This window comes from Heptranchias perlo, chromosome 9 (genome assembly GCF_035084215.1).
Source record: "Heptranchias perlo isolate sHepPer1 chromosome 9, sHepPer1.hap1, whole genome shotgun sequence".
Classification (NCBI taxonomy): Eukaryota; Metazoa; Chordata; class Chondrichthyes; order Hexanchiformes; family Hexanchidae; genus Heptranchias; species Heptranchias perlo.
Genome location: NC_090333.1, coordinates 59,284,581 through 59,311,000, shown reverse-complemented (window position 1 = coordinate 59,311,000; position 26,420 = coordinate 59,284,581). Strand labels below are relative to the sequence as shown.

The following is a 26,420-nucleotide window of genomic DNA, read 5'->3' as shown; positions in this document are numbered from 1 at the left end:
AATGGAGAGCTTGACCATAAATTTTGTTTTAAAAACAAATCTCAACCTTAAATTTTTTTTTGTTGAAATGCTAATGGTATATTTTGTGTTTATAGCAACTTTTAAATATATTCAATTTGCACATTAGATGACCGGATTTGAAATTGCTGTCCACTAAACATTAAACCAGAAGAATTGTACTAATTTTGCTTTACTTTATCATTTTGACTTCATAGCAAATATTCAAAAAGCCACTTCTGGGACCTTTATGCATCATGTCGCTTCCTGTACATGCAGAGATGTGATGAGTTACATTCCTGTGTAATTTATACAATATGTTACAGTAGAAATTTAGCCAACAATATATCTTTTATGATGATTTGGCATACATGCAATTTAATGCAGGAGTCCTGTTATGGAATTGATTGTGTCAGGCAAATAGTTTTTCTTTTCTGCACAATTTTTATCCACCAATTATCTCCCCATTTCCTTCCCTAAAAGGATATATGTACCTAAGGGTTACGATAACATAGTGGTTATGTTACTGGACTAGTAATCCAGAGGCCTGGACTAATAATCCTGAGTCATGAGTTCAAATCCCACCACAGCAGCTGGGGAATTTAAATTCAATTAATTAAATAAAAATCTGGAATAAAAAAAACGAGTATCAATAATGGTGGCCATGAAACTACTGGATTGTCGTAAAAACCCATCTGGTTCACTAATGTCCTTTAGGGAAGAAAACCTGCCCTCCTTACCTGGTCTGGCCTATATGTGACTCCAGATGTGGTTGATTCTTAACTGCTCTCTGAAAAGCCACTCAGTTGTACAATCTTTTGTAGCTTTTTGCTACAAAAAGTCATAATAAGAATAAAACCGGACGGACCACCCGGCATCGGACCACTAGGCACCGGACACGACATAGGCAAACCAAGCCCAGTCGACGCTGCAAAGTCCTCCTCACTAACGTGGGGACTTGTGCCAAAATTGGGAGAGCAGTCCCACAGACTAGTCCAGCAACGGCTTGACATAGCCATACTCACAGAATCAAATCTTTCAGCCAACGTTCCCGACTCTTCCATCACCATCCCTGGGTATGTCCTGTCCCACCGGCAGGACAGACCTACCAGAGGTGGCAGTACAGTGATATACAGCCAGGAGGGAGTGGCCCTTGGAGTCCTCAACATTGACTCCGGACCCCATGAAATCTCATAGCATCTGGTCAAATATGGGCAAGGAAACCTCCTGCTGATTACCACCTACCTACCTCTCTCAGCTGATGAATCAGTCCTCCTCACTGTTGAGCAACACTTGGAGGAAGCAGTGAGGGTAGCAAGGGCACAGAATGTACTCTGGGTGGGGGATTTCAATGTCCATCACCAAGAGTGGCTCGGTAGCACCACTACTGACTGAGCTGGCCGAGTCCTGAAGGACATAACTGCGAGACTGGGCCTGCGGCAGGTGGTGAGCGAACCAACACGAGGGAAAAACCTACTTGACCTCGTGCTCACCAGTCTACCTGTCGCAGATGAATCTGTCCATGACAGTATTGGTAGGAGTGACCAACGCACAGTCCTTTTGGAAACGAAGTCCCGTCTTCACACTGAGGACACCATCCATTCGTGTTGTGAGCATATCAGAGACTGGGTATTCTGCGGCGAGTGACTCACCTCCTGACTCCCCAAAGCCTTTCCACCATCTACAAGGCACAAGTCAGGAGTGTGATGGAATGCTCTCCACTTGCCTGGATGAGTGCAGCTCCAACAACACTCAAGAAGCTTGACACCATCCAGGGCAAAGCAGCCCGCTTGATTGGTACTCCATCCACCACCCTAAACATTCACTCCCTTCACCACTGGCACATCGTGGCTGCAGTGTGTACCATCTACAGGATGCACTGCAGCAACTCGCCAAGGCTTCTTCAACAGCACCTCCCAAACCCGCGACCTCTACCACCTAAAAGGACAAGGGCAGCAGGCACATGGGAACACCACCACCTGCACGTTCCCCTCCAAGTCACACACCATCCCGACTTGGAAATATATCGCCGTTCCTCCATCGTTGCTGGGTCAAAATCCTGGAACTCCCTACCTGCACTGTGGGGGAATCTTCAGCACAGGGACTGCAGCAGTTCAAGAAGGCAGCTCACTACCACTTTCTCAAGGGCAATTAGGGATGGGCAATAAATGCTGGCCTTGCCAGCGACGCCCACATCCCATGATCAAATAAAAAAAATGTGGTTCCCTGGGCACCCAGCACATTGCAGTATTTTGCCCAAGAAGTTGTTTTTAACCAAATGTGCACATAACCGGGATAAAAATAACTGTAGAGCAACTCAGTCATGGACAAACTCTTAATAATTTTATTTGAATTAAGGATTTTGAGAATTTAGAAATGCAAGGATTAATCATGGACAGCCAGCATGGAATTATTTGGAGTTTTTTTGAATAAGTGACCAATTGGATAGGTAAAGAAATTATACTGGATGTATCTGGATTTTCAGAGGGTGTTTGATAAGTGTGTCACAGGAGACTTGGTACAAAAATTGAGGTATACAGCATAAGAGAAAATACAGCAGCATGGATAGAACATTGGTTGACAGAAGAAACAAAGGGTTAGGCAAAATGGGTGTTGCTCGGATTGAAGAAGGGTTGGAAGTAATGTACACCAGGGATCAGTGTTATGTCAACTTTTGTTCAGTTTATAGATGATTTGGACTTGGGCATGGGGAGCACAAGATCGAAAGTTGCCGGTGACACAAAAGTAGAAGGTTTTTTCGAACAGTGAGAAGGACTATAAAGACTTCAAATAGACATAGGTTAGTGAAATGAACAAAGAAGTGGCAGATGCAATTTAAGGTGAAGAAATGTGAGGTAATATTTTTTGAGAGGAATGGGAATGAAGAAAGTAGTGCAGGTAGATAAAGCCTTTAAAAAGACCAGTATCATTTTGGGATCAGTCACTGATTTTCTGCCGGCTCCTCAATCAATCCCCTGCCCACCTTGCTTCCTTCTCCCTATTAACTTGGTACCTTCTCATCCCTCAAGTACCTCATCCTCTTCCAGCCCTTCTGCCTCATGTTTAAAATCCTTGTTAGCTACGGCCCTCCCAAACCCCACCGTGCCTTCCTTGCCAAGACCTTCTCCCTTAGCCTCTGCACCGAGTGGCTCCTCATCCCTGGTGATTTCAACCTACACCTAAACTCTGCCAGCCCAAGCTCCTCTAACTTCTGTGTCCTCCTGTCCTCAGTCAATCTTGCCCTTTATCTAAACACACTCACCCATGGCCACCACTCAACCATGCCATTACATAACTTCTACACTTCCGAGGTCTTGATCATTGATAAGGCTGTCTCTGACCACTTGCTAATCTTTCTCACTACCCATATCTCCCTTTCTTCCTCCAACCCTGCTAACTTCCCCCTCCTTCCCCTAGCTGACTTGGCCCTCCATCCCTCTTGTCCTTGCCACCGTTGACCTGCTGAACAGTTCCCTCTCCTCTGCTTTTGATGATCTTGTTTCCTCCAAGTCACTTACTATCCATCCATTTCCCTTGATATATTTGCCATCCTCAATCTGATAAGTCCAAGGGTCGAAAATTGAGTACGCCTGATACATGACTGGGCTTGTCATTCACTGCCCGACCATGTCAATCAGCAGCTGAAAATCCCTACAGTTCAAGTGAAATCCAAGACCCAAAGGTGGCGGGGGGGACGGGGGTGGGAGACGGGGGTTATAGGCACAAGTCCCTATAATGGAAACTTCTTCCAGGGATTTCTAAAATTAACTCATTAGTATGCTTAATGATTTTAGTGCAAATTATTATTCGAGTATTTATATGTGTTTCTTGTGTTATAAATGTTACTTATCCAAGTACATAATCAGCTGGGTCGGAAATCGAGATAGTGGCTGGAACTAAGTTGAAAAAAGAAATTGAGTGATATGATCGGTTCAAATTGCAATGTTTGAACTTGATGGCTTTTCTCTGGTATCTTTTCTGATCTATATTTCAGCAAATTAGTATGATTAAGTTTTTGATATGAATGACACTTATTTTTTTTCCTGCTTGGGTTTGGCCTCATTGACCGCTCCTGTAAGTGGACCTTGGGTCCCCTACAAACGAGAATGTGCCTTTACCAGCCTAATAAATGTAGCAAAACGCAGCGGTCAAACAGAGAACCCTTGGTACTGTACTCTGGGTTACTGGTATATAATCACATGCCAACAAGTGGTCTCCTTAACTTCACAAGTGGAAGAATGTACACTTTATCGGATCTAGGCTCAGCTATAAACCAATAGACCAATGTAATTAACATTATACAGTTGAATGAATAGCACTAACTACAGACAGTATATTTACAGTAATTACCAACTTGCCTATTCTCAATGTCAAAACAACAAAGAGACTTCTTCTGCGCTAATACTTAGCATAAAATGACCTTTGAACCTTAGTCACTGCTCTTATTGCATGACAAAACGCCACCACGGAGCCTCTGCCTAACCCAGTCTCTCTGCTGGTTTCAGACTGGTGAACTGACCGCAGGCTATCAAATATAAGCCCAGAATCAAAGCACTTGGCCACAGAGCTGAGACTACAAAGAATTATTGCCCTTGCCCCTTTCACAGACCAGACTTTGTGTCCACCCACAGCACAGCTGTCATTCACTACCACAAAAAGATCATAGGATGTTTGAATTGAAAGAGATGGTTTGATTCATTGATCGGTGCCAAACACTTTGGATAGGCCCCAAGCCAACTCCAATGGCTGTAATCAAACTACCCAGATTAAGACCTTCGCCTAGTCCTGAGGTGTGACAATAAGCCAGACTCGAATGTGTATTCTGTGCAACGTGCAGAAACAGCCAGCAGTAACTGACCAGAACCCAATGTGTGCCAGTGAGAGAGAATCCAATGAATAATTTTACACGGACAAAAATGTTTTATAGTTCTACTCTACATGTTTAATGTGTGGCACAGTATATGCAAAGATTTGATTATGATTGATGGATCTAATTATTTTAGCAGTGGAGAGTGGAGAAATATATAGTAGTTTTTTGACTTAATCTCAGTAGTGATCTGTAGGATTTTTTTTGCCAGGCATAAAAAAGCTTTATAATTGTCATTGGCTAAAAACTCACTGGGGCATTGAGGCTGTGCATATATGGAAGCCCATACAAGTTTTTATGTTTGTAATATAACTTTTGTGTTTAGGGTTAAATAGTGGAATAGATGTAAAACTAACATGGCTGCTCAAAGGAATTGGGAGGAAAAAGAATTTCAGGGAATTGTTTGCATCATTTTTTTATGAATCAAAAGTTTTTCTTTTAGAAATAATGACATAAGTCTGTGTTTTTTGATTAGATCAAATTTCACATTCACTATAAAGCAACCGAAGCTTTGCCTGCTTTGGACATATTATGCACTTTGCCAGATGCAAAACCTTTAATTTTTGTCAGCTGTGGCTCAGTGGTAGCACTCTCGCCTCTGAGTCAAAAGGTTGTGGGTTCAAGTCCCACTCTGGAGACTTGAGCACAAAATCCAGGCTGACACTTCAGTGCTGTACTGAGGGAGTGCTGCACTTCAGAGGTGCCGTCTTTCGGATGAGATGTTAAACCAATGCCCCGTCTGTCCTCTCAGGTGGACGTAAAAGATCCCATGGCTTTATTTGAAGAAGAGCAGGGGAGTTCCTCCTGGTGTCCTTGCCAATATTTATCCCTCAACCAACATCATTAAAACAAATTATCTGGTCATTATCTCATTGTTGTTTGTGGGACCTCGTTTTGCGCAAATTGGCTGCCGCGTTTCCTACATTACAACTGTAACTGCACTTCCAAAGTGGTTAATTATCTGTAAAGCGCTTTGGGATATCATGAGGTCGTGAAATGCGTTATATAAATGCACGTTCTTTCTTTATGTATATAGATAGATAGATTGGTAGTGGTGGAAGGGTCTGAGTATATAATTATATTTTCAATGGCCCTCTATTCAGAGTTTGCAGTTTACAAACAGAAGTTTCTAAACTCTTTAAATGTGTGACAAGCATATGGATGTTTGCCCTGTACTTTTACATTCACAGTCCTGACCTGTTCTCCCTAATGACCGTGGACCTTTAAGTGTCTTTCTCTCTTTATATGTCAAAATTAGCAGAGTGGGAATGGGCCTCTAAATACCCTGAATAATGAGAGAAATCACAACGGCAGTACATTTTCATCAATGGATTACTTGGGGAGATTGCAGTGAGTTTGGTTTGTGGAAGAATACAGCTGTGATTAGTATTGGAAGGTGTCGTTGAGCTGCTGCCTGGATAGAATGGGAAATGTGGGATTTGTAGCTACTATTAATCTTGTGACCTAATTGTGTCCTTCACAAACAAATGTTCTTGTAGCAGTTTGTTAAACTTTTTTTAGTTCTGTATAAACTGGACCAATCCTCACTCTTGGCTTTATGACTCCAATAACTAACTTGTCACTAACAGGTTACTGTTAGTTAATTAAAAAACTTAAAACAAACATACATTTGCAAAATAAAGTGTTTTTTTTTTGCAAAGTAGCTATCTAAATATTTTTAAAACCAGCTTTTGCTATCCTGTTTTGTACAATATCCTTTTGGTTGTTGTTTAACTTTTAAACTGCTATTAGAGAAGGTTATTGTACTGAAATGGTGTATAATTCTAAAGGCAATATGGCAGGTGCCTATTCGCCCCTTAGTCTGCCTTGGTCCTCTTTTGTGCTTATGTTTTCAAGCTGTTTGTCAAAGACAGCTTGGGAGCAGGCATTTGGCAGAAAATCATGTCTCCAATGTCATAGTGAATGTAGATCACAGCCTGGGGACACTACGTCAATCCATGCGCAGGGGATTTTGCACAAAATTTCAGCTCTAGGCTACTTACATTATTATATTAATGATGGGACCCCTGGGGAGCAATACTGAAGCAGAGACCCAAGAGCTCCATACACCACTCTCTTCCTTTATTATATAATCCTTTTAACATTTTTTTTAAAAAGCCCATGTTGCTTCACAGATAGGCGTAAGGAAAACAGATGCTGAGTGAGAAAGGGAGAGCTTAGGAGGAGTGACTGAAAGGTGGTTTTGGAGAAGGTTTTTAAAGGAGGCGAGAATGGGGGAGAGATTTTGGAAGAAAATTCCAGAGTAGAACCCAGGCCACCAATGATGGAGCAAAGGGAAGATGGATAAACTAAAGGCCAGAATTAAAAGGAATAGTGTGTTTAGCGGGGGGATATAGCATTGAGGAGACTGCAGAGATTGGATAGGACAAGGCCATGGAGATATTTAAAGACAGGGGTGAGGATTTTAAGTTCAATACATTGGAGGATAGGGAGCCAATATAGGACAGCGAGGATGGGGTGACGAGTGAGTTGAATTTAGTGTCGGTCAGGATGCATGCCCCAGACCTCCATATAGAATTTGTATTTATGGAAGGTGAAAAAAGGGAGGTCAGCAAGGGGACTGGTGGGAATAGTCGAGACAGAGGAAGTATCAGGGTTTCAGCCGTGAAAAGGTAGAGGCGGGCAGTGTTGAGAAGGTGGAAATAAACGGCATTACGATGGAAAGGATATATGGTCTGAAACTCAGATCACGGTCGAACAGCATGCCAAGGTTGTGAATGGTCTGGTTTGGCCTGAGACATGGCTAGGGAGGGAGATGGAATCAGTTCCAAGGAAGCAGGGTTTGTGGCAGGAGCTGAGGACAAGTTGTTGCTAATTGTGGGGCCTATTGGAGGCTAGTAGGAGAGAAGGGTGCATCTTCTGCTGCTTCTGACAACTGCTCTAGCAATCCATAAAAAGTTGAGTCCTGGGCACTATGGGAGATAAAGTTTGCCTCCTTCGTTTCTACATAGAGCAAATTCCCGGGGAAAACAACCTTTACTCATAACATTGCCCTCGCTCCAAGTTCAGGAATCAGCTTCATTTCCCGCCTCTGGACTCCCTTCAGTAATTCTACATCGTTCCACCTATACTTACGACTGTGCACTGATCCATGTTGAATGTCATCTAGTACTTCTCTGTCCATTGACCTAGCTTGTCCAGATCCACAAATGTTTATAATAAAAAAAAAAGAAACGACCCAAAAAATAAAATGGGCCTGCAGTACATTAGGCAGATTACACATGCCCAGTCAGCAGTGGTGATAGCAGTGCTCTTTTGCTCTGTATGTATGATGCATAGTGATCAGGTATCACCAGAAAATATCCTGAAAAGGATGGACAATATCTCTACCATATTAAATTCCCTTTTAATATCTATACTACACTTTTAAAATAGAAGTCATGGCGAATTTTGCTTGCATGATGGAGGGGCCTCAGTGCTATTAAGCTTGTGCATTGGATTGTGCATGTACCATCTGGTGGAGGGGTCAGTGCCTGTTAAAATTAGCTCTTTAATATATAAAGTTATGAAATTGAGTTTTTGGATCGTCAATCTTCGAAGGAAAAAAAATAGAGAGGATAGCATCATCAACATAAGCAAGGGGTTCTGCATGTGCAATTGAGGGGAAACAGGTCAGAGTCCATGGAAAAAAAACATTAGATTTATTTTTAGATGTATTAAAGATCGTGAATAGGACCAGAATCACACATGCGCAATTTAAAAAAGTCTGTAGAATTACGTATCACAGGGTTGTTTGGGGGGGTGGGGGGATGAGGTCAGTACTCTGACGTGCGATAGCCACCCGTGGATATCCAAAACAAATTAAGGCTATGAAAAACATTAAAGAATGTTCCAATACCATAAACCTTGCAAAATTATTATTGGACAAATGGATAAAGTGGATACAAATCCCAAAATGAGGAGCTGCAGCACAGGATGCAGCCCCTGACTTCTTGTATTCAAACAGGCCTTCAAATAAAAACGTTAAAAAATATCCTCAAATGTAGAAAAAAATAATTTTGTGGGTAAATTTAAGGATATGGTGACATTTATTTTTTGTGTTTATTATGTAAAAAATCTTATTGACCATAAAATACCGGAGTTAGTGAGCAAACACATATATGGCAGCTGATAAAGATTTAAAATGATCTTGAGTGCTTTAATGGCTTGACTTTCAGGTTTGGTAGATTTTTGTGACTATATGTTTATAGATGAGTCTGGATAGTTAGTTATGATTTTATTTTTTTATTTCAATCAAAAAATGTGAAATGTATCTGACAAGAATTAATAGGAACTGAGTACTATTGGCCTGTTTTTAATACATTACAGATAATTGAATTTCCCATGGTATATGTAGGTCGTAGATCATGGAAAATTAGAGAACATTGTATTTTATAAGATATGTATTTTATACATTGTTTGGGAGAAGGGTGTTGGGTTTGTTGGGAGGGAAAATGGGAGCAGATAAGATAGCTGGGGAAGTGATAGTTTTTGGGAGGTAGTGAGTTGGTTGGGGAGAATAATCAATAGTTGGCGAGGAAAGTAGTGGGTACATAGGGTAGTGGAGTGAGGAGTGGAGGGATGGCAAGTAGTTGAGGTAGAGAGTACTTGGGGGATAATAAAATAGTGAGTACTTGGGGTCGAGGTGTATTGAATGGTGACATCAAAGCAGCATTTGACTGAGTGTGGCACCAAGGAGTCCTAGTAAAATTGAAGTCAATGGGAATCGGGGAAAACTCTCCAGTGGTTGGAGTCATACCTAGCACAAAGGAAGATGGTAGTGGTTGTTGGAGGCCAATCATCTCAGCCCCAGGACATTGCTGCAGGAGTTCCTCAGGGCAGTGTCCTAGGCCCAACCATCTTCAGCTGCTTCATCAATAACCTTCCCTCCATCATAAGGTCAGAAATGGGGATGTTCGCTGATGATTGCACAGTGTTCAGTTCTATTCATAACCCCTCAGATAATGAAACAATCCGTGCCCGCATGCAGCAAGACCTGGACAACATCCAGGCTTGGGCTGATAAGTGGCAAGTAACATTCGTGCCAGACAAGTGCCAGGCAATAACCATCTCCAACAAGAGAGAGTCTAACCACCTCCCCTTGACATTCAATGGCATTGACATCGCCGAATCCCCCACCGTCGACATCCTGGGGGTCACCATTGACCAGAAACTTAACTGGACCAGCCATATAAATACTGTGGCTACAAGAGCAGGTCAGAGGCTGGGTATTCTGCGGCGAGTGACTCACCCCCTGACTCCCCAAAGCCTTTCCACCATCTACAAGGCACAAGTCAGGAGTGTGATGGAATATTCTCCACTTGCCTGGATGAGTGCAGCTCCAACAACACTCAAGAAGCTCGACACCATCCAGGACAAAGCAGCCCGCTTGATTGGTACTCCATCCACCACCCTAAACATTCACTCCCTTCACCACCGGCACACCATGGCTGCAGTGTGTACCATTTACAGGATGCAGTGCAGCAACTCGCCAAGGCTTCTTCGACAGCACCTCCCAAACCCGAGACCTCTACCACCTAGAAGGACAAGGACAAGGGCAGCAGGCACATGGGAACACCACCACCTGCACCATCCCGACTTGGAAATATATCGGCGTTCCTTCATCGTTGCTGGGTCAAAATCCTGGAACTCCCTACCTAACAGCATTGTGATAGAACCTTCACCAAACAGACTGCAGCGGTTCAAGAAGGCGGCTCACCACCACCTTCTCAAGGGCAATTAGGAATGGGCAATAAATGCTGGCGTCGCCAGCGACGTGAACATCCCATGAATGAATATTAAAAAAAATTCAGGTTGGTAGCTACGGCAAATTAACAACTTGGGCGGTTGCGAGTAGTTAATATTTGCAGAAGGTAGTGAATAGCTGAGAGATTATTGGTGGTGGGCTGTTAACAGTGTGGAAGGTGGGCAATGGCCACTTGGGGGAAGTGAATGGGTGGGAGCAGAGTAGTGGTCTTGGGGGTGAGTAGTAGATACTAGGAAGTGGGGGGAGCAGAACAATTTTGCCTCCTTAAGTTCCTTACATACTGTTAGTTAGCATAGCTGTCATTAATCACAGGTGATGATAATCAAAGCCTTTACATTTACCTGAGAAACTGTCAAAATTCAATTTGTTTGCTTTTGTTTAAAATTATTTGACCTCATGAAGAAAATTGCGCATGTCACTCCGCTATTTAAGAAAGGTGAGAGAGGGAAACCAGGGAATTATAGAACAGTTAGCCTAACAACTAGCAGGTAATCCAGAAGGCAAATGGAATATTGGCCTTTATTTCTAGGGGGATGGAGTATAAAAGCAGGGAAGTCATGCTGCAGCTGTACAGGGTGCTGGTGAGACCACACCTGTAGTACTGCATACAGTTCTGGTGCCCTTATTTAAGGAAGGACATACTTGCATTGGAGGCAGTTCAAAGAAGGTTCACTAGGTTGATTCCGGGTATGGAATGGTTGTCTTATGAGGAAAGATTGAACAGGTTGGGTCTATACTCATTGGAGTTTAGAAGAATGAGAGGAGATCTTATTGAAACATACAAGATTCTGAGGGGACTCGATAGGGTAGATGCTGAGAGGATGTTACCCCTCATGGGGGAATCTAAAACTAGGAGGCATAGTCTTAGAATAAGGGGTTGCCCGTTTAAGATGGAAATGAGGAGGAATTTCTTTTCCAGAGGGTCGTGAATCTTTGGAATTCTTTACCCCAAAAAGCTGTGGAGGCTGAGTCATTGAATACATTCAAGGCTGAGTTAGACAAATTTTTGATCAGCAAGGGAATCAAAGGATATGGGGAAAGGGTGGGAAAGTGGAGTTGAGGTAAAAATCAGATCAGTCATGATCTCATTAAATGGCGGAGCAGGCTCGAGGGGCCAAATGGCTACTCCTGCTCCTATCTTATGGTCTCTTATGCTCTTATGGTCTTATTGTTGGTAAATTACTAGAGTCTATAATTAAGGATAGAATGACTGAACACCTTGAAAATTTTCAGCTGATCAGAGAGAGCCAGCATGGATTTGTTAAGAATAGGTCATGCCTGACAAACCTGATTGAAATTTTTGAAGAGGTGACTAAAGTAATGGACAGCGGAATGTCTATGGATGTTATTTATATGGACTTCCAGAAGACATTTGATGAAGTCCCTCATAAGAGACTTAACTAAAGTTAAAGCTCGTGGAATTGAGGGCAAATTATTGACCTGGTTAGGAAATTGGCTGAGCGGCAGGAGCAAGAGAGTAGGGATAATGGCAGGCACTCAAATTGGTAGGATGTGACTAGTGATATTCCACAGGGATCTGTGTTGTGGCCTCAACAATTCACTGTATTTATTAATGACTTAGATGATGGGATAGAGAGCCACATATCCAAGTTTGCCAATGACACAGAGATAGGCAGCATTGTAAGCAGTGTAGAGGGAAGCATAAAATTACAGAGAGATATTAATAGATTAAGTGAATGGGCAAAACTGTGGCAAATGGATTTCAATGTCGGCAAGTGTGAGGTCATCCACTTTGGACCTAAAAAGGATAGATCATAGCACTTTCCAAATGGTGAAAAGCTCGAAACAGTGGAGGCCCAAAGAGACTTAGGAGTCCATGTACATAGATAATTATGATTATTTTCTGTGCCTGTCCATGACATTTTAAAGTCTAATGGAATGCTGGCCTTTATATCTAGAGGACTAGAATACAAGGGGGTAGAAGTTATGCCACAGCTATACAAAGCCCTGGTTAGACCACACCGAGGTGTACTGTTTTCAGTTCTGGGCACTGCACCTTAGGAAGGATATATTGGCCTTGGAGGGAGTGCAGCGTAGATTTACTAGAATGATACCTGGATTCCAGAAGTTAAATTATGAGGAGAGATTACACAAACTAGGGTTGTATTCCCTGGAATCCCAGGTATCACGATATAGTAGTGATAATGGGGGACTTCAACTCTACTCATATAGACTGGTATAGTAATGGTATAAAGGGCAAAGAGGGGGAGGAATTTCTGAAGTGTATTCAGGAGAACTTTCTTGATCAGTATGTTTCCGGCCCAACGAGGAAGGAGGCATTGCTGGATCTGGTTCTGGGGAATGAAGTGGGTCAAGTGGAGCAAGTGTCAGTGGGGGAACATTTAGGGAACAGTGATCATAGTATCATAAGGTTTAGATTAGTTATGGAAAAGGACAAGGAGCAATCTAGAATAAAAATACTTAATTGGAGGGCCAATTTCATTGGGTTGAAAATGAATCTAGCCCGGGTAAATTGGAATCAAAGATTGGCAGGCAAAACTGTAATCGAACAATGGGCGGCCTTTAAAGAGGAGATGATTCGGGTACAGTCTAGATACATTACCACAAGGGAGAAAGGTAGGGCAATCAAAGCCAGAGCTCCCTGGATGACGAAAGAGATAGAGAGTAAGATGAAGCAGAAAAAGGGGGCGTATGACAGATGTCAGGTTGATAATACAAGTGAGAACCCGGCTGAAAATAGAAAGTTCAGAGGAGAAGTGAAAAAGGAAGTAAGAGGGAGTATGAGAATAGACAGGCGGCTAACATAAAAGGGAATCCAAAAGTTGTTAAGTTGTTAGAGGGTATTCTGAGAGACAGGATCTACAGGCATTTGGAGAGGCAGGGACTGATTAGGAACAGTCAGCATGGTTTTGTGAGTGGAAAATCATGTCTCACGAATTTGACTGAGTTTTTTGAAGGGGTAACCAAGAAGATAGATGAGGGCTGTGCAGTAGACGTGGTCTACATGGACTTTAGCAAAGCCTTTGACAAGGTACCGCATGGTAGGTTGTTACATAAGGTTAAATCTCACGGGATCCAAGGTGAGGTAGCCAATTGGATACAAAATTGGATTGACGACAGAAGACAGAGGGTGGTTGTAGAGGGTTGTTTTTCAAACTGGTGGCCTGTGACCAGCGGTGTGCCTCAGGGATCGGTGCTGGGTCCGCTGTTATTTGTTATTTATATTAATGATTTGGATGAGAATTTAGGAGGCATGGTTAGTAAGTTTGCAGATGACACCAAGATTGGTGGCATTGTGGACAGTGAAGAAGGTTATCTAGGATTGCAACGGGATCTTGATAAATTGGGACAGTGGGCCGATGAATGGCAGATGGAGTTTAATTTAGATAAATGTGAGGTGATGCATTTTGGTAGATCGAATCGGGCCAGGACCTACTCCGTTAATGGTAGGGCTTTGGGGAGAGTTATAGAACAAAGAGATCTAGGAGTACAGGTTCATAGCTCCTTGAAAGTGGAGTCACAGGTGGATAGGGTGGTGAAGAAGGCATTCAGCATGCTTGGTTTCATTGGTCAGAACATTGAATACAGGAGTTGGGATGTCTTGTTGAAGTTGTACAAGACATTAGTTAGGCCACACTTGGAATACTGTGTACAGTTCTGGTCACCCTATTATAGAAGGGATATTATTAAATTAGAAAGAGTGCAGAAAAGATTTACTAGGATGCTACCGGGACTTGATGGTTTGACTTATAGGGAGAGGTTGGATAGACTGAGACTTTTTTCCCTGGAGAGTAGGAGGTTTAGGGGTGATCTTCTAGAAGTCTATAAAATAATGAGGGGCATAGATAAGGTAGATAGTCAAAATCTTTTCCCAAAGGTAGAGGAGTCTATAACAAGGGGGCATAGATTTAAGGTGAGAGGGGAGAGATACAAAAGGGTCCAGAGGAGCAATTTTTTCACTCAAAGGGTGGTGAGTGTCTGGAACGAGCTGCCAGAGGCAGTAGTAGAGGCGGGTACAATTTTGTCTTTTAAAAAACATTTGGACAGTTACATGGGTAAGATGGGTATAGAGGGATATGGGCCAAGTGCAGGCAATTGGGACTAGCTTAGTGGTATAAACTGGGCGACATGGACATGTTGGGCCGAAGGGCCTGTTTCCATGTTGTAAACTTCTATGATTCTTCTACAGGCATGTAAACAGTAAACGTGTAGTAAGAGGAGGAGTGGGGCTGATTAGGGACCAAAAAGGAGATCCACGCATGGAGGCAGAGGACATGGCTGAGGTACTAAATGAATGCTTTGCATCTGTCTTTACCAAGGAAGAAGATGCTGCCAAAGTCACAGTAAAAGGGGTGGTAGTTGAGATACTGGATGGGGTGAAAATTGATAACAGGAGTTACTAGAAATGCTTGTATCCTGTGTTGCTGAGGGAAATAAGGGTGGAAATTGCAGAGGTGCTGGCCATAATCTTCCTTAGATACGGGGGTGGTTCCAGAGAACTGGAGAATTGCAAAAGTTACACCCTCGTTCAAAAATGGGTGTAAGGATAAACCCGGCAACAACAACCCAGTCAGTTTAACCTCTGTGGTGGGGAAGCTTTTAAAACAATGATCCGGGACAAAATTAATAGTCACTTGGACAAGTGTGGATTAATAAAGGAAAGCCAGCACGGATTTGTTAAAGGCAAATCATGTTTAATTAACTTGATTGAGTTTTTTGATGAGGTAACAGAGACGGTTGATGTTGTGTATATGGACTATCAAAAGGCGTTTGATAAAGTGCCACATAATAGGCTTGTCAACAAGTTTGAAGCCCATGGAATAAAAAGGGCAGCGGCAGCATGGATGCGAAATTGGCTAAGTGACAGGGAACAGAGAGTACCCTTTGTGTGTAGAAATGTTTCCTAACTTCACTCCTGAAAGTCCAGGCTCTAATTTTTAGGCTATGGCCTCTAGTCCTAGACTCCCCAACCAGCGGAAATAGTTTCTCTTTATCTACCCTATCAGTTCCCCTTAGTATCCTGAAAACTTCGATCAAATCACCCCTTAATCTTCTAAGTTCCATGGAATCATAGAATCATTACAGCACATGAGGCCATTTGGCCCATCGAGCCTGTGTCGGCTCTTTGTAACAGCAATCCAGTCAGTCCCATTCCCCCCTGCATGAGTTGTTTTGGAGTTGGAGAAAGGTAAACAGTGGTGTTCCCCAGGGGTCGGTACTAGGACTACTGCTCTTTTTGATATATGTTGATGACTTGGGTATACAGGGCACAATTTCAAAATGCAAATGACACAAAACTTGGAAGTGTAGTAAACAGTGAGGAGGATAACAATAAACTTCAAGAGGACATCGACAGGCTGGTGGAGTGGGCGGACACATGGCAGATGAAATTTGATGCAGAGAAGTGCAAAGTGATACATTTTTCAGGAAGGAGAGGCAATATAAACCAAATGGTACAATTTCAAAGAGAGACCTGGGGGTACATGTGCACAAACCTTTGAAGGTGGCAGGACAGGTTTTTTTTATTCGTTCACGGGATGTGGGCGTCGCTGGCGAGGCCAGCATTTATTGCCCATCCCTAATTGCCTTTGAGAAGGTGGTGGTGAGCCGCCTTCTTGAACCGCTGCAGTCCGTGTGGTGACGGTTCTCCCACAGTGCTGTTAGGAAGGGAGTTCCAGGATTTTGACCCAACGACAATGAAGGAACGGCGATATATTTCCAAGTCGGGATGGTGTGTGACTTGGTGGGGAACGTGCAGGTGGTGTTGTTCCCATGTGCCTGCTGCTCTTGTCCTTCTAGGTGGTAGAGGTCACGGGTTTGGGAGGTGCTGTTGAAGAAGGTTGAGAAAGCAGTTAAAAAGGTATTCGGGATCCTGGGCTTTATAAATAGAGGCATAGAGTACAAACGCAAGGAAGTCATGTTGAACCTTTATAAAACACCGGTTCAGACATAACTGGAGTATTGTGTCCAATTCTGGGCACCACACTTTAGGAAGGATGTGAAGGCCTTAGAGAGGGTACAGAAAAGATTTACTAGAATGGTTCCAGGGGTGAGGGACTTCATTTACATGGATAGACTGGAGAAGCTGGGGTTGTTCTCCTTATAGCAGAGAAGGTGGAGAGGAGATTTCATAGAAGTGTTCAAAATCATGAAGGGTTTAGGTAAAGTAAATAAAGAGAAATTGTTCCCATTGGTGGAAGGGTCGAGAACCAGAGAACACAGATTTAAGGAGATTGGCAAAAAAAACAAAGGCAACGTGAGGAAAAACTTTTTTATGCAGTGAGTATTTATGATCTGGAATGCGCTGCCTGAAAAGTGGTGGAAGCAGATTTAATCATGGCTTTCAAAAAGGAATTGGATAAATATTTGAAGAGAAAATATTTGCAGGGCTACGGGGAAAGAGCAGGTGATTGGGACTAACTGGATTGCTGTTACAAAGACCCGACACAGGCTCAATGGGCCAAATGGCCTCCTGTGCTGTAACGATTCTATGGAATTTAGAAGATTAAGGGGTGATTTGATTGAAGTTTTCAGGATACTAAGGGAAACTGATAGGGTAGATAAAGAGAAAGTATTACTGCTGGTTGGGGAGTCTAGGACGAGGGGACATAGTCTAAAAATTAGAGCCAGGACTTTCAGAAGTGAAGTTAGGAAACATTTCTACACACAAGAAGTTTGTGGAAGAAGTTTAGAACTCTCTTCCACAAACGGCAGTTGATGCTAGCTCAGTTATGGAGCTAAGGTGGGTATGTGGAGTTAGGACACAGATCAGCCATGATCCCATTGAATGGTGTAACAGGCTTGTGGGGCTAAATGGCCTACTTATGTTCCTATGACTTGTGCTCTCACGTTTTCTGTTTCTCTTTCTTTTTCTTTGCATCTAAATATATAGCTAGCACTTCTTCCAAGACATTGCTTTTTCATGTCTTTTATAAGTTCAGTCAGCACCTACCATCTCTTGCCTTGTTTTTTGAAATAACTTGTTGTTCTTTCTTCATCCTTTGTTATCCTCTGGCTTCTGACCTAATGGAATTCCTGCATCTCCTCCAGTACTGAAGCTGCCTCCAAAAAGTTTGATTTCCTCCTTCATGCCAAACTCATGTTTTCTTCTTGATAACTATTAACTCTCCTGAAGTCTAAGCCCACCCAAGACTTGAATACTGCTCTCATATCTGAGGAGGTCCTTCTAACACAACTCATGCATTTCTGGACAGAAAACACGAAAAAGCTTTTGCACCTCTAGCTTCCGTCCTCTCTATCAACCTTTTTTTCTCTCACTATTTTATGGCTACTGCTATAGCCAGTGCTGCTCCTGGAACCTCATCTCTGGTTCATCCTAAACTGCAATATGGCATTCTGGACCCTCTTCCTCTTCCTTACAACCTCACTTTGTTGAACTCTTTGCACTGTCTCCCACACTAACTTTTTTTTTTCCCCTAGGACTGCAATGCTGACATCCCTTACCTCTCTCCTTTCTCCTACAATCCTCAGGCTTTTAAAACTAAAGCTTGATGTCCTCAATTGCTAATTCTCCTTGCCTTATTTCCTGCAGTTTCGAACCCTGGTGGTGTCCTTCACTAGGTTTCCCAATATTTTTTTTTGTTGTATTTGATTTTTTTCCTATTGTTTCATACCTAAATTTCTTGGGTAAGTAGTTGACGGGGCTTTTGCACCAGGGATACTACAGCTTGTACTTAGGGGATGATGATAAATCAGCAATGAAATTTTCATTGCGTCTACCTTGAAAGATTTACAAAGTTGTTTTAAAAAGCTGAGAACACAGTTTCTATGATGGTCTCCGTGGCTACTGATCAGGCGGTCCAGGAAGATCTCAGGTACAATTCCCAGTCTGTGCCGATAGTTGATTCCAGCCAGGGTGGCAGTATGGGTGCTGTGATTCACCACCCCAAATTAGGGAGGGGAAAAAATCAGCCAGAGCTCCTGCTTCCGATTTCTGTTCAGTGACTAACTGCTTGAAACAGGTACCTGAACATTACTTAAGGAACAATCAGGCTTGGCTGTAATAAACCCCCTAGTTGAATAACTTACTTACACTCACTGTCCATAAGGAATGGACACTTGGGTGAAGTACCAGAGGGCTGCTGGTGCTTATGGAATTGTACCCCAGCATGAGTCACTGCCTTCAGAATAGGATGGGAGAAAAGTAGAAAAGGGAAAAAAAACTGCCACACTGACAGATTGACTGGCTACTATTCTTCTGTTGTGATCAAGAAAAAAGGCCACATTGTATAAAGTCCACATAACAGACATCGTCGTATTAGGGTTTTTTTCATGCAAATGGTGAAAATGGACAGTAGCAATTTTATCAGTTGCCCTTGGAAACTCCCACTCAGCGTATTCATTTTCTCATAAGCTTCAGGAAACAACTATTTGCTAAATGATGTGGAGGAAAAATTGTGAAAACCATTCTTCACTGTTTGGTATAACAGAACATTTAATGATTTCCACTGCATGCTTGAACTGTTTCTCCTACTGTATTTCGGATCTTCCTCAGGACAGGGTAGTTCATTAGCTCATTATAAGTAGCCTTCTTTCAACAACTGTCTGCGTCCTAGGCAGAATTTCTATAGTTGCCAGTTCTCTTGGAGAACTTTTTTTTGCTTTGTTAACAGTATTTTACTGAATACTTCAATCGTATCTGTTAGGGGCTGTCTATCCTGCTGTTTTTAGAGACTATGTTTTGTGGAATAAAATAGCAACAGAACTAGGCTCAGAGCCAGTGTGAAAGCCCTTTTGTTCTTGAAGTGAATATTGCGAAGAACTTTGAAAAGCTTTGCATTCTTTTCGTTCCATTTTGAATTGGTCACAGCCGCACTGACCTCTGGTTTCTATCAGTGAGTTGGATAGGCTTTTGTTCACTACTCCTCCTGTGTGACACTTTGAGCAATCTTTTAAACAAAGCAACTTCTGAAATAAAGAACTGTTTGTGGGTCCAACTCTTTTTGTGTGACCTACAAATATCACTGTACTGTACTTCAGGGCACATTTGAGCATTTTTTTGAGACAACCTGTTCTTAGAATTGTGAATAGTATAAAAGTAAATGGGGAATTGTTTTCAAACCCCTCTGTGATGGAAGATTTTTTAATGTTTTTTAAAAATTCACTTATTAATTGAAGAGGTGCAAACTGCTTATCATGAATTCAGCAGTTGCAGGAGATTAAATTGTGTTTATTTTGCATTTCATCAGACACTTCATAAGTTCACTTCTTGAAGCAATGCTTAAAAATATGTTGTGGAACTCCCTTTATTTGCACAGTAACCCTTGAGCTCCATACCTTTCATAAGTGCCTACTGGATTATTGACATTAAAATTAATTATTCAAATTGGCCTAATAGAAATGTTAGGTTATTTACATGGTGTAACAGATTGTACCAAGGGTGGTGGTGTTTAACATTAAATTGACCAAACATAAAATCTGTCCGCCAGGTAATCTGCTTTGCCATTCCTCTTATTTTGATGGGTCTAATGTGACAGTAAATACCATTTAACGTGTGCAATGATGATAAAGTGTCGACCGAACTTCGTAAAAATACTTCACACCACATTTGCATCCCGTAACAGCTAGGCTTCAGTCACAAGACATTATTTCAGAGAGAAAAGATTTGTTGAACCCTATTAATGGGGTATAATATATGCCAGAAATGCAGCATTTTCACAGCTGGAGTTTTCTATTGAGGAAAGCCACAATTCCTTATATAAAAAAAATGGTTTCTAAGGAAGCTGTGTGGAACACAGCATCTGAAAACAATTTGTTTGGTAATGGGAAATGTTCTAGACAACGGTGGGAAAGAATCAGCTGAAAAGGAACGATTCGTGAGCTGGCAGCAAATTCGCAAAGGCTTTTGCCTGTGTGTGTTCCACAATGCCTTTTATAAATTTGACTGCATTAAAAGCACATTCATTAATTGTCCCAACAAACACATCACTGTGTTGTCTGCAAAGGCATTCCATTCTTGCAGTCCAATTGTATAACCAGAGTTAATTTTTTTTACATCCTCCTATATCATGCTAACTTAAACCACTTTATATTGGACACAAGGAGTTATGAGAACTGAATCTTTCCGTTATTGTTGGTCAATTTCTGAATGTAGAATAGAACCTAGTTTGAATCAGAGAATGAGAACTTGCAATTTTAATGTAAAATAAATAAAGGTTCCAAGGCACTTCTTAAATAGTTGCCGAGCCAGAAATAGATTGGGAGGAGTGGCCAAAAACTTGTTTAGAGAGATGGGTTTTGAGAAAGTTTTTAAAAGTGAAAGGAGTGAGGCAGAGAGGCTTAGGGAGAGAGTTACAAAAAGTAGGATTAAGGCAGAAGAAAGCTCTGCTACCATTAGTGGAGTGAAGGGAAGAAAGGATGCACAAAAGGCCAGTGTCAGAGGGACAGGGCTTTCAGGACAGGATATAGGACTAAGGAGACTGCAGAGACCAGGTGGGGCAAAGCCGTGGACAGATTTATAGATGAGGACAAAGATTTTGAATTGAATTTATTGGGGGATAAGGAGCCAGTGTGGGTCAATGAAGTCATGAGTGATGGGCAAGCAGGTTTAGTGTGGGACTTACAGAAGAGATTTGGACAAATTGGAGTTTTTGGAGGATGAAGAATGGGAGGTCAGCAAGGAAAGCATTAGAGTCAGTTGAGTTAGGAGGCGATTTTAAGGCATATATAAGAGTTCCAGTGGTAAAGAGGCCATGGTAGGGGCAGCGACAGGCAATGGTGCATTTTGCATCTGTACTACAACTTTTCCAATTGAGGCAATGAATCCAGTCGAGAAGTGTGACCATCATCAGCAAGGCGCATGTACATAATGAGCATGATGCATCTATTGTTTATTACTAATGAAAATGACACATCTGCAAATGTCCCACTGCAGACTGACAAGCACATTCCAATTTGCAAAATTCCCTGGCCAAATAACAATTAAACTCTGAATGACCTGAGGCTATGTTAACATATGAATTATAATTTTGTGGCATTATAGGGACATGGCTGCACCTTACAGAAAACGAATACATTGTGTGTTACATGGCTTAACACTCCTGACCCTATATAGCAGCATATCATCCGACTTACTGTGAAGATCACTGAAACAAAAGCAGTTACAGGAAAATCCTTTATTTTAGGGTCATGTTGATTTAGCTGCACCATACTTGTTATTTGGCATGACGTTTAGAAGGAAAATGCATCAAAATACATGTTGGGCGGTTCAGGTTTTGAAAATTATACATACTCTAGTACCTAATTATAATGCATGCACTGCTGCGTGTAATTACAGTGCACATGTGTATTGTAGTTTGAGATTAATTTGGGTCATTGTGATGAACATTTTCAAATCTTGCAGTGCTGAGTATAACATGTGTCAGATGAATTACAATGGTGAGATGTCAGCAAGATCAGGGTCAGACAGATGTTTTGCTGGTAATTAGCTGCACTGGAAATGGAGGAAAGTATTTTTCTTACACTTTACAAATGCTGAATAAATTCAGGTGCTTCCATGAGTTGAAATAAATCTTAAAATGGTTTCTTTGTCAGTTGTCCGTCCACATTGTTGGTCTCTGGGTTTAGTGTAATCTGATTGAGGAATCTAAAATATTAAATGGTGCAGACAAGTTAAACCCATAATATTACTTTAAAGTAAGCCAAAAGTGTAATGCTAAAGGATTTGAATTAGTGAAAAGTAAATTTAAAACAATACATTAGGAAGAATCTTCCAGGCAGAGTACTGGAGCCAAAGCCATCGGGGATATTCAAAATGCTGCTGGATTTTCTAATGGGAGTAGGGTTGCCAACTGTGGTTGGCGGCATTCCTGGAAGTTTGATCATGTGACATTCTGACCACGTGACGCCTGCAATGTTATTGCATTTATCTTGTGTAGCTCTATGTAAATAAACATGTGCATTTTTGCAACATTGTCTGTTAGTTAAAGATTGATGGTCAAAGAAAGAAACTTTCAGTTGCTGTGTAAATTTGACCAGTTAAAACTGGATTTCAGCACTGAAAAAAAAGTGTCATTATCTTAAATCATCCCCTCAGATGGCAGTGTGTTTATTCAGAAAACTGAAATCAAGTAACTTTGCTGTGGATGAGAAGCCTGTGCATCCAATTTCATGAAAGGAGCAAAATCTTCAGCTTTTAAAAACGTTCTGGCATTTGTACAATAAGCACTTTATGGTAATGTGGGATTCTTATGACTGGCTTTAAGGTATTGCACAAATGTAGATATTGAAGAGTTTACAAGCAGAATTCGTATCTTTACACTCTGTTTCTCAGAGCAACTTCTCTGAATCAGTGATCCTTTTCATAAAGAGGCCAAATAGAAAATTAACAATGACTGTGAATATGTTACTTAAGGTCCTTTATTTGCAACATAAAACCAATAAAGCAAAGCTGAAACTGTTTATTCGGTCACCTGAGCCCTGAGATACATCCTCAATCATACTTCCAAATATTATTCATTATATAGATTTGCTTTTACCTATTTTGAAATTTCACTGTCAGAATTCATATCTCCTGTTTCCATGACAGTTAAAGCCTCCAAGTGCCATACGGTATGGTGAAGAAAATGGCTATGTCAGATAACTTGCAATAACTGCCCTACAATCAGTGTGCTTTCCATCTCCATTTCACTGCTGAAATTTAATGCTGTAGATGTTTCCCGCTCTCTCTCTCTTTCTCTTCCCCCCCCCCCATCCCACCCCCCATTCATGAACATTGTCAGACCAATAACTAAAAGGTGAATAATCTCACAATACTTTTTAGCTACATTGTAGGCCTTGTTTGGAGGGACACTACTAATTTCAACAAAATTAATGTTCAAATTGCTGAAAGAAGTATCCCACAGTTTAGAGCACTCATACCTAAGTGAGAGGAAGAAAGAAGAAAGAACTTGCATTTATATAGTGCCTTCCATGACCTCAGGACGTCCCAAAGCGCTTTACAGCCAATGAAGTATTTTTGAGATGTAGTCACTGTTGTAGTGTAGGAAATGTGGCAGCCAAGTTGCGCACAGCAAGGTCCCTCAAAAAGCAATAAGATAATGACCAGATAATCTGTTTTATTAATGTTGGTTAAGGAGTAAAGGAGGAGCAATGTTTTAGATTGCTTTGTTTAACCAGTGTACCAAAAATCAACATTTAACAAAGATTCGGGTCTGCTGTGTGTAAGCTATAGTGATTAAATCTCCTGAAACTAACTGGTAACACTTCTAACTTCTTGAAATCTTACTTGTCATAAACCAACTCTTTTTTTTGTTTCGTGTTTTCTTTCAGGTACATCACATCACGGTGGCTATTCCCATTCTTCAGTTGTGTATGCCCTAAAAGAATGTGGCATTCGTCACATTGACACTGCAAAAAGATATGGCTGTGAATCGCATCTGAAGAAAGCAATCAGAGAGAGCGGCGTGAATCGGGAGAACCTGTGGATAACTACAAAACTTTGGCCTGGGGACTATGGCTATGGAACCACCAAAGCAGCATGTTTGGAGTCCTGTAAAAGACTCGGTGTGGATTATATTGGTATGAACAAAGACCCAAACAAGTTTTTAAAAAATGATTTAATAGTAAGGTTTAAGTTAAGGAGCTGTTTGTACTTTTTATGGTATAAACTTAACTTCTTCTTCATGTGAGTACTATTTTTTTTAGATTTTTCAGTTAGGGAAATTTTAGTGGCCCTGTCTCCCTCCTGATTCAGCTAGACTCCCTCCCCCTGTGTCCAGGTCAGCTGCAGTGACATTTGTGACAGTGAGCCTATCAAGGTCAGGGTACAGGTGTGCAGGAACCTTCAGCTACATCCTTCTCGAGCCACCCACTTACAAAATGGCTACCCAGAAAATCGTGGGAGTGCTACTCCAAATTACAAATTTGACCTGACAGATTTTGGTAGCAGAATTGCAATATTAGCAACTCTACTTCAATGTCAAATGAAGGCAGACAGCTCCTTAACGTGCTTTATTTTGATGATGTAATGCCATTTCCAGACCAATTGATCCAAATCCAATTTATTTTACAGTCTAGTTATGACCTTTGTCAGAGGGGTCAGAGATAGATGTTTGAAAACATTGAAAAAACTAACCATCCATAAACACTATAAACAGATGTCACTGAAATGCTGGTAATATTTAGTTAACAACAAAACTGTTCTTTTATATTTTTCCACTGTGTCTCACTGCCAGTGACATGATCCCATATAACTTGAGATCCTATGCCATCATCGTGTGCAGGGTTTACCTTACTCAATTTGTCTGTCAAATAATAAAGAAAGCTGAAAAATGTTATTTTTTAAAAATTCTGTATCTGACAGTTGGTTTAAAATCATCAATTCAGTCCAGTTGCTAGTGTTCATAAACTGCTCAAACTTTTCCCTCCTGGCTTGTTATGTTTTTGGAACCACTCAGTTGAATTATTGCAATCTCTAGGCCTCCCACAAGGAAGACCACTTGCAAGAGAATATCACAAACACATGGAATAAAAACAAGCCATTACACCCACAGGCCACGTACAATCCACTCTATTGTGTACCGTACCCATTTCATCTCCCAAAGAGTGACTCTCCTTGCCCTCCCCACAAAGATAAGTTGTGCAAAACCCCAGAGCATCCACTCCACCTTACATCCCACACTGTTCATCTCATACCAGCTTTCTTATTTGGCATGATGTTAATTGTGCTCCCAAAAGCCTAGGGGCCATGATGTTCCACAAGGGTTCCATCATAACTGTCCTTTTAACTCTCAGTCCCTTTACAGATATTCATCCTTGTCCGTCTTTGCTCAGTGGTAGCACTCTCACCTCTTAGACAGAAGGCTGTGGGTTTGAGCCCCACTCCAGAGACTTGAGCACGTAATCAAGGCTGACACTTCAGTGCAGTATTGAGGGAGTGCTGCACTGTTGGAGGGGCCGTCTTTCGGATGAGATGTTAAATCCTGTCTACACTCTCAGTTGGACATAAAAGATCCCATGGCGTTATTTGAAGAAGAGCAGGGGAGTTGTCCTGGTGTCCTAGCCAATATTTATTTCTCAACCAACATCACTAAAACAGATTTGGGACTTCGCTGTGTGCAAATTGGCTGCTGCGTTTCCTGCATTACAACAGTGACTATACTTCAAATGTACACCATTGGTTGTAAAGCACTTTTGGGTGTCCTGAGGTTGTGAAAGGCATTATGTAAATGCAAGGTCTTGCTTTTTTTCATCCAGTTATAGCATATTAAAATTCCCTGTTATTATTACACTATAATTTTCAGCACACTCATACTTGCCAAAATAGCCCTCTATCTACCTATAGTTGAAAGGAAAACTGCAGGAAATCTGAAATAAAAACAAAAGTGCTGGAAGTACACAGCAGGTCAGTCAGCATCTTAAAGGGAAACACAGATTAACATTTCAGATGAGACTCATCAGACACTCCTGATGAATGGTCCCACCTGCAACATTAACCTTTTTCTTCTAAATACTGATTAATCTGCTGTGTATTTCCAGCAATTTTGTTCTTATTTGTGCCTACTTGTTCATCTTCAGCACTGCTTTTTTGATTAGTATCATAGAGGGGAGAAATAATTTTACATAATATTGTCTTTTTTAGTTGTGATTACAGAACTGTAAGTAAATGCACTTTGTGAAATTTACTGCAAGTTCTTAAAGATTCTAATGTCTTAAAAGTTGATGTTCGCCCTCTTTTTGCTTTTTGTATGTTTTAAAAGGCAGGATGTGATGTCAGGAAAAAGGTTTTAATTAGGAAGCTGGTATTTGTGCTATTGGCAGTGAGCAGCTGAACAAACAATACTGAGG

At 41.5% G+C, this 26,420-nt stretch overlaps 1 protein-coding gene across 3 annotated transcripts in view; it reads left to right on the top strand.

The window, feature by feature from the left end:
* The window catches only part of zgc:110366 (uncharacterized protein LOC550476 homolog), a 111,147-nt gene that overhangs the window by 24,046 nt on the left and 60,681 nt on the right, over positions 1-26,420 (top strand). For all 3 annotated transcript variants that reach the window (XM_067990576.1, XM_067990578.1, XM_067990577.1), the window contains exon 2: positions 23,904-24,152. In XM_067990576.1, the coding sequence (XP_067846677.1) occupies positions 23,904-24,152 (249 nt within the window). The remainder of the gene's footprint in view (positions 1-23,903; positions 24,153-26,420) is intronic.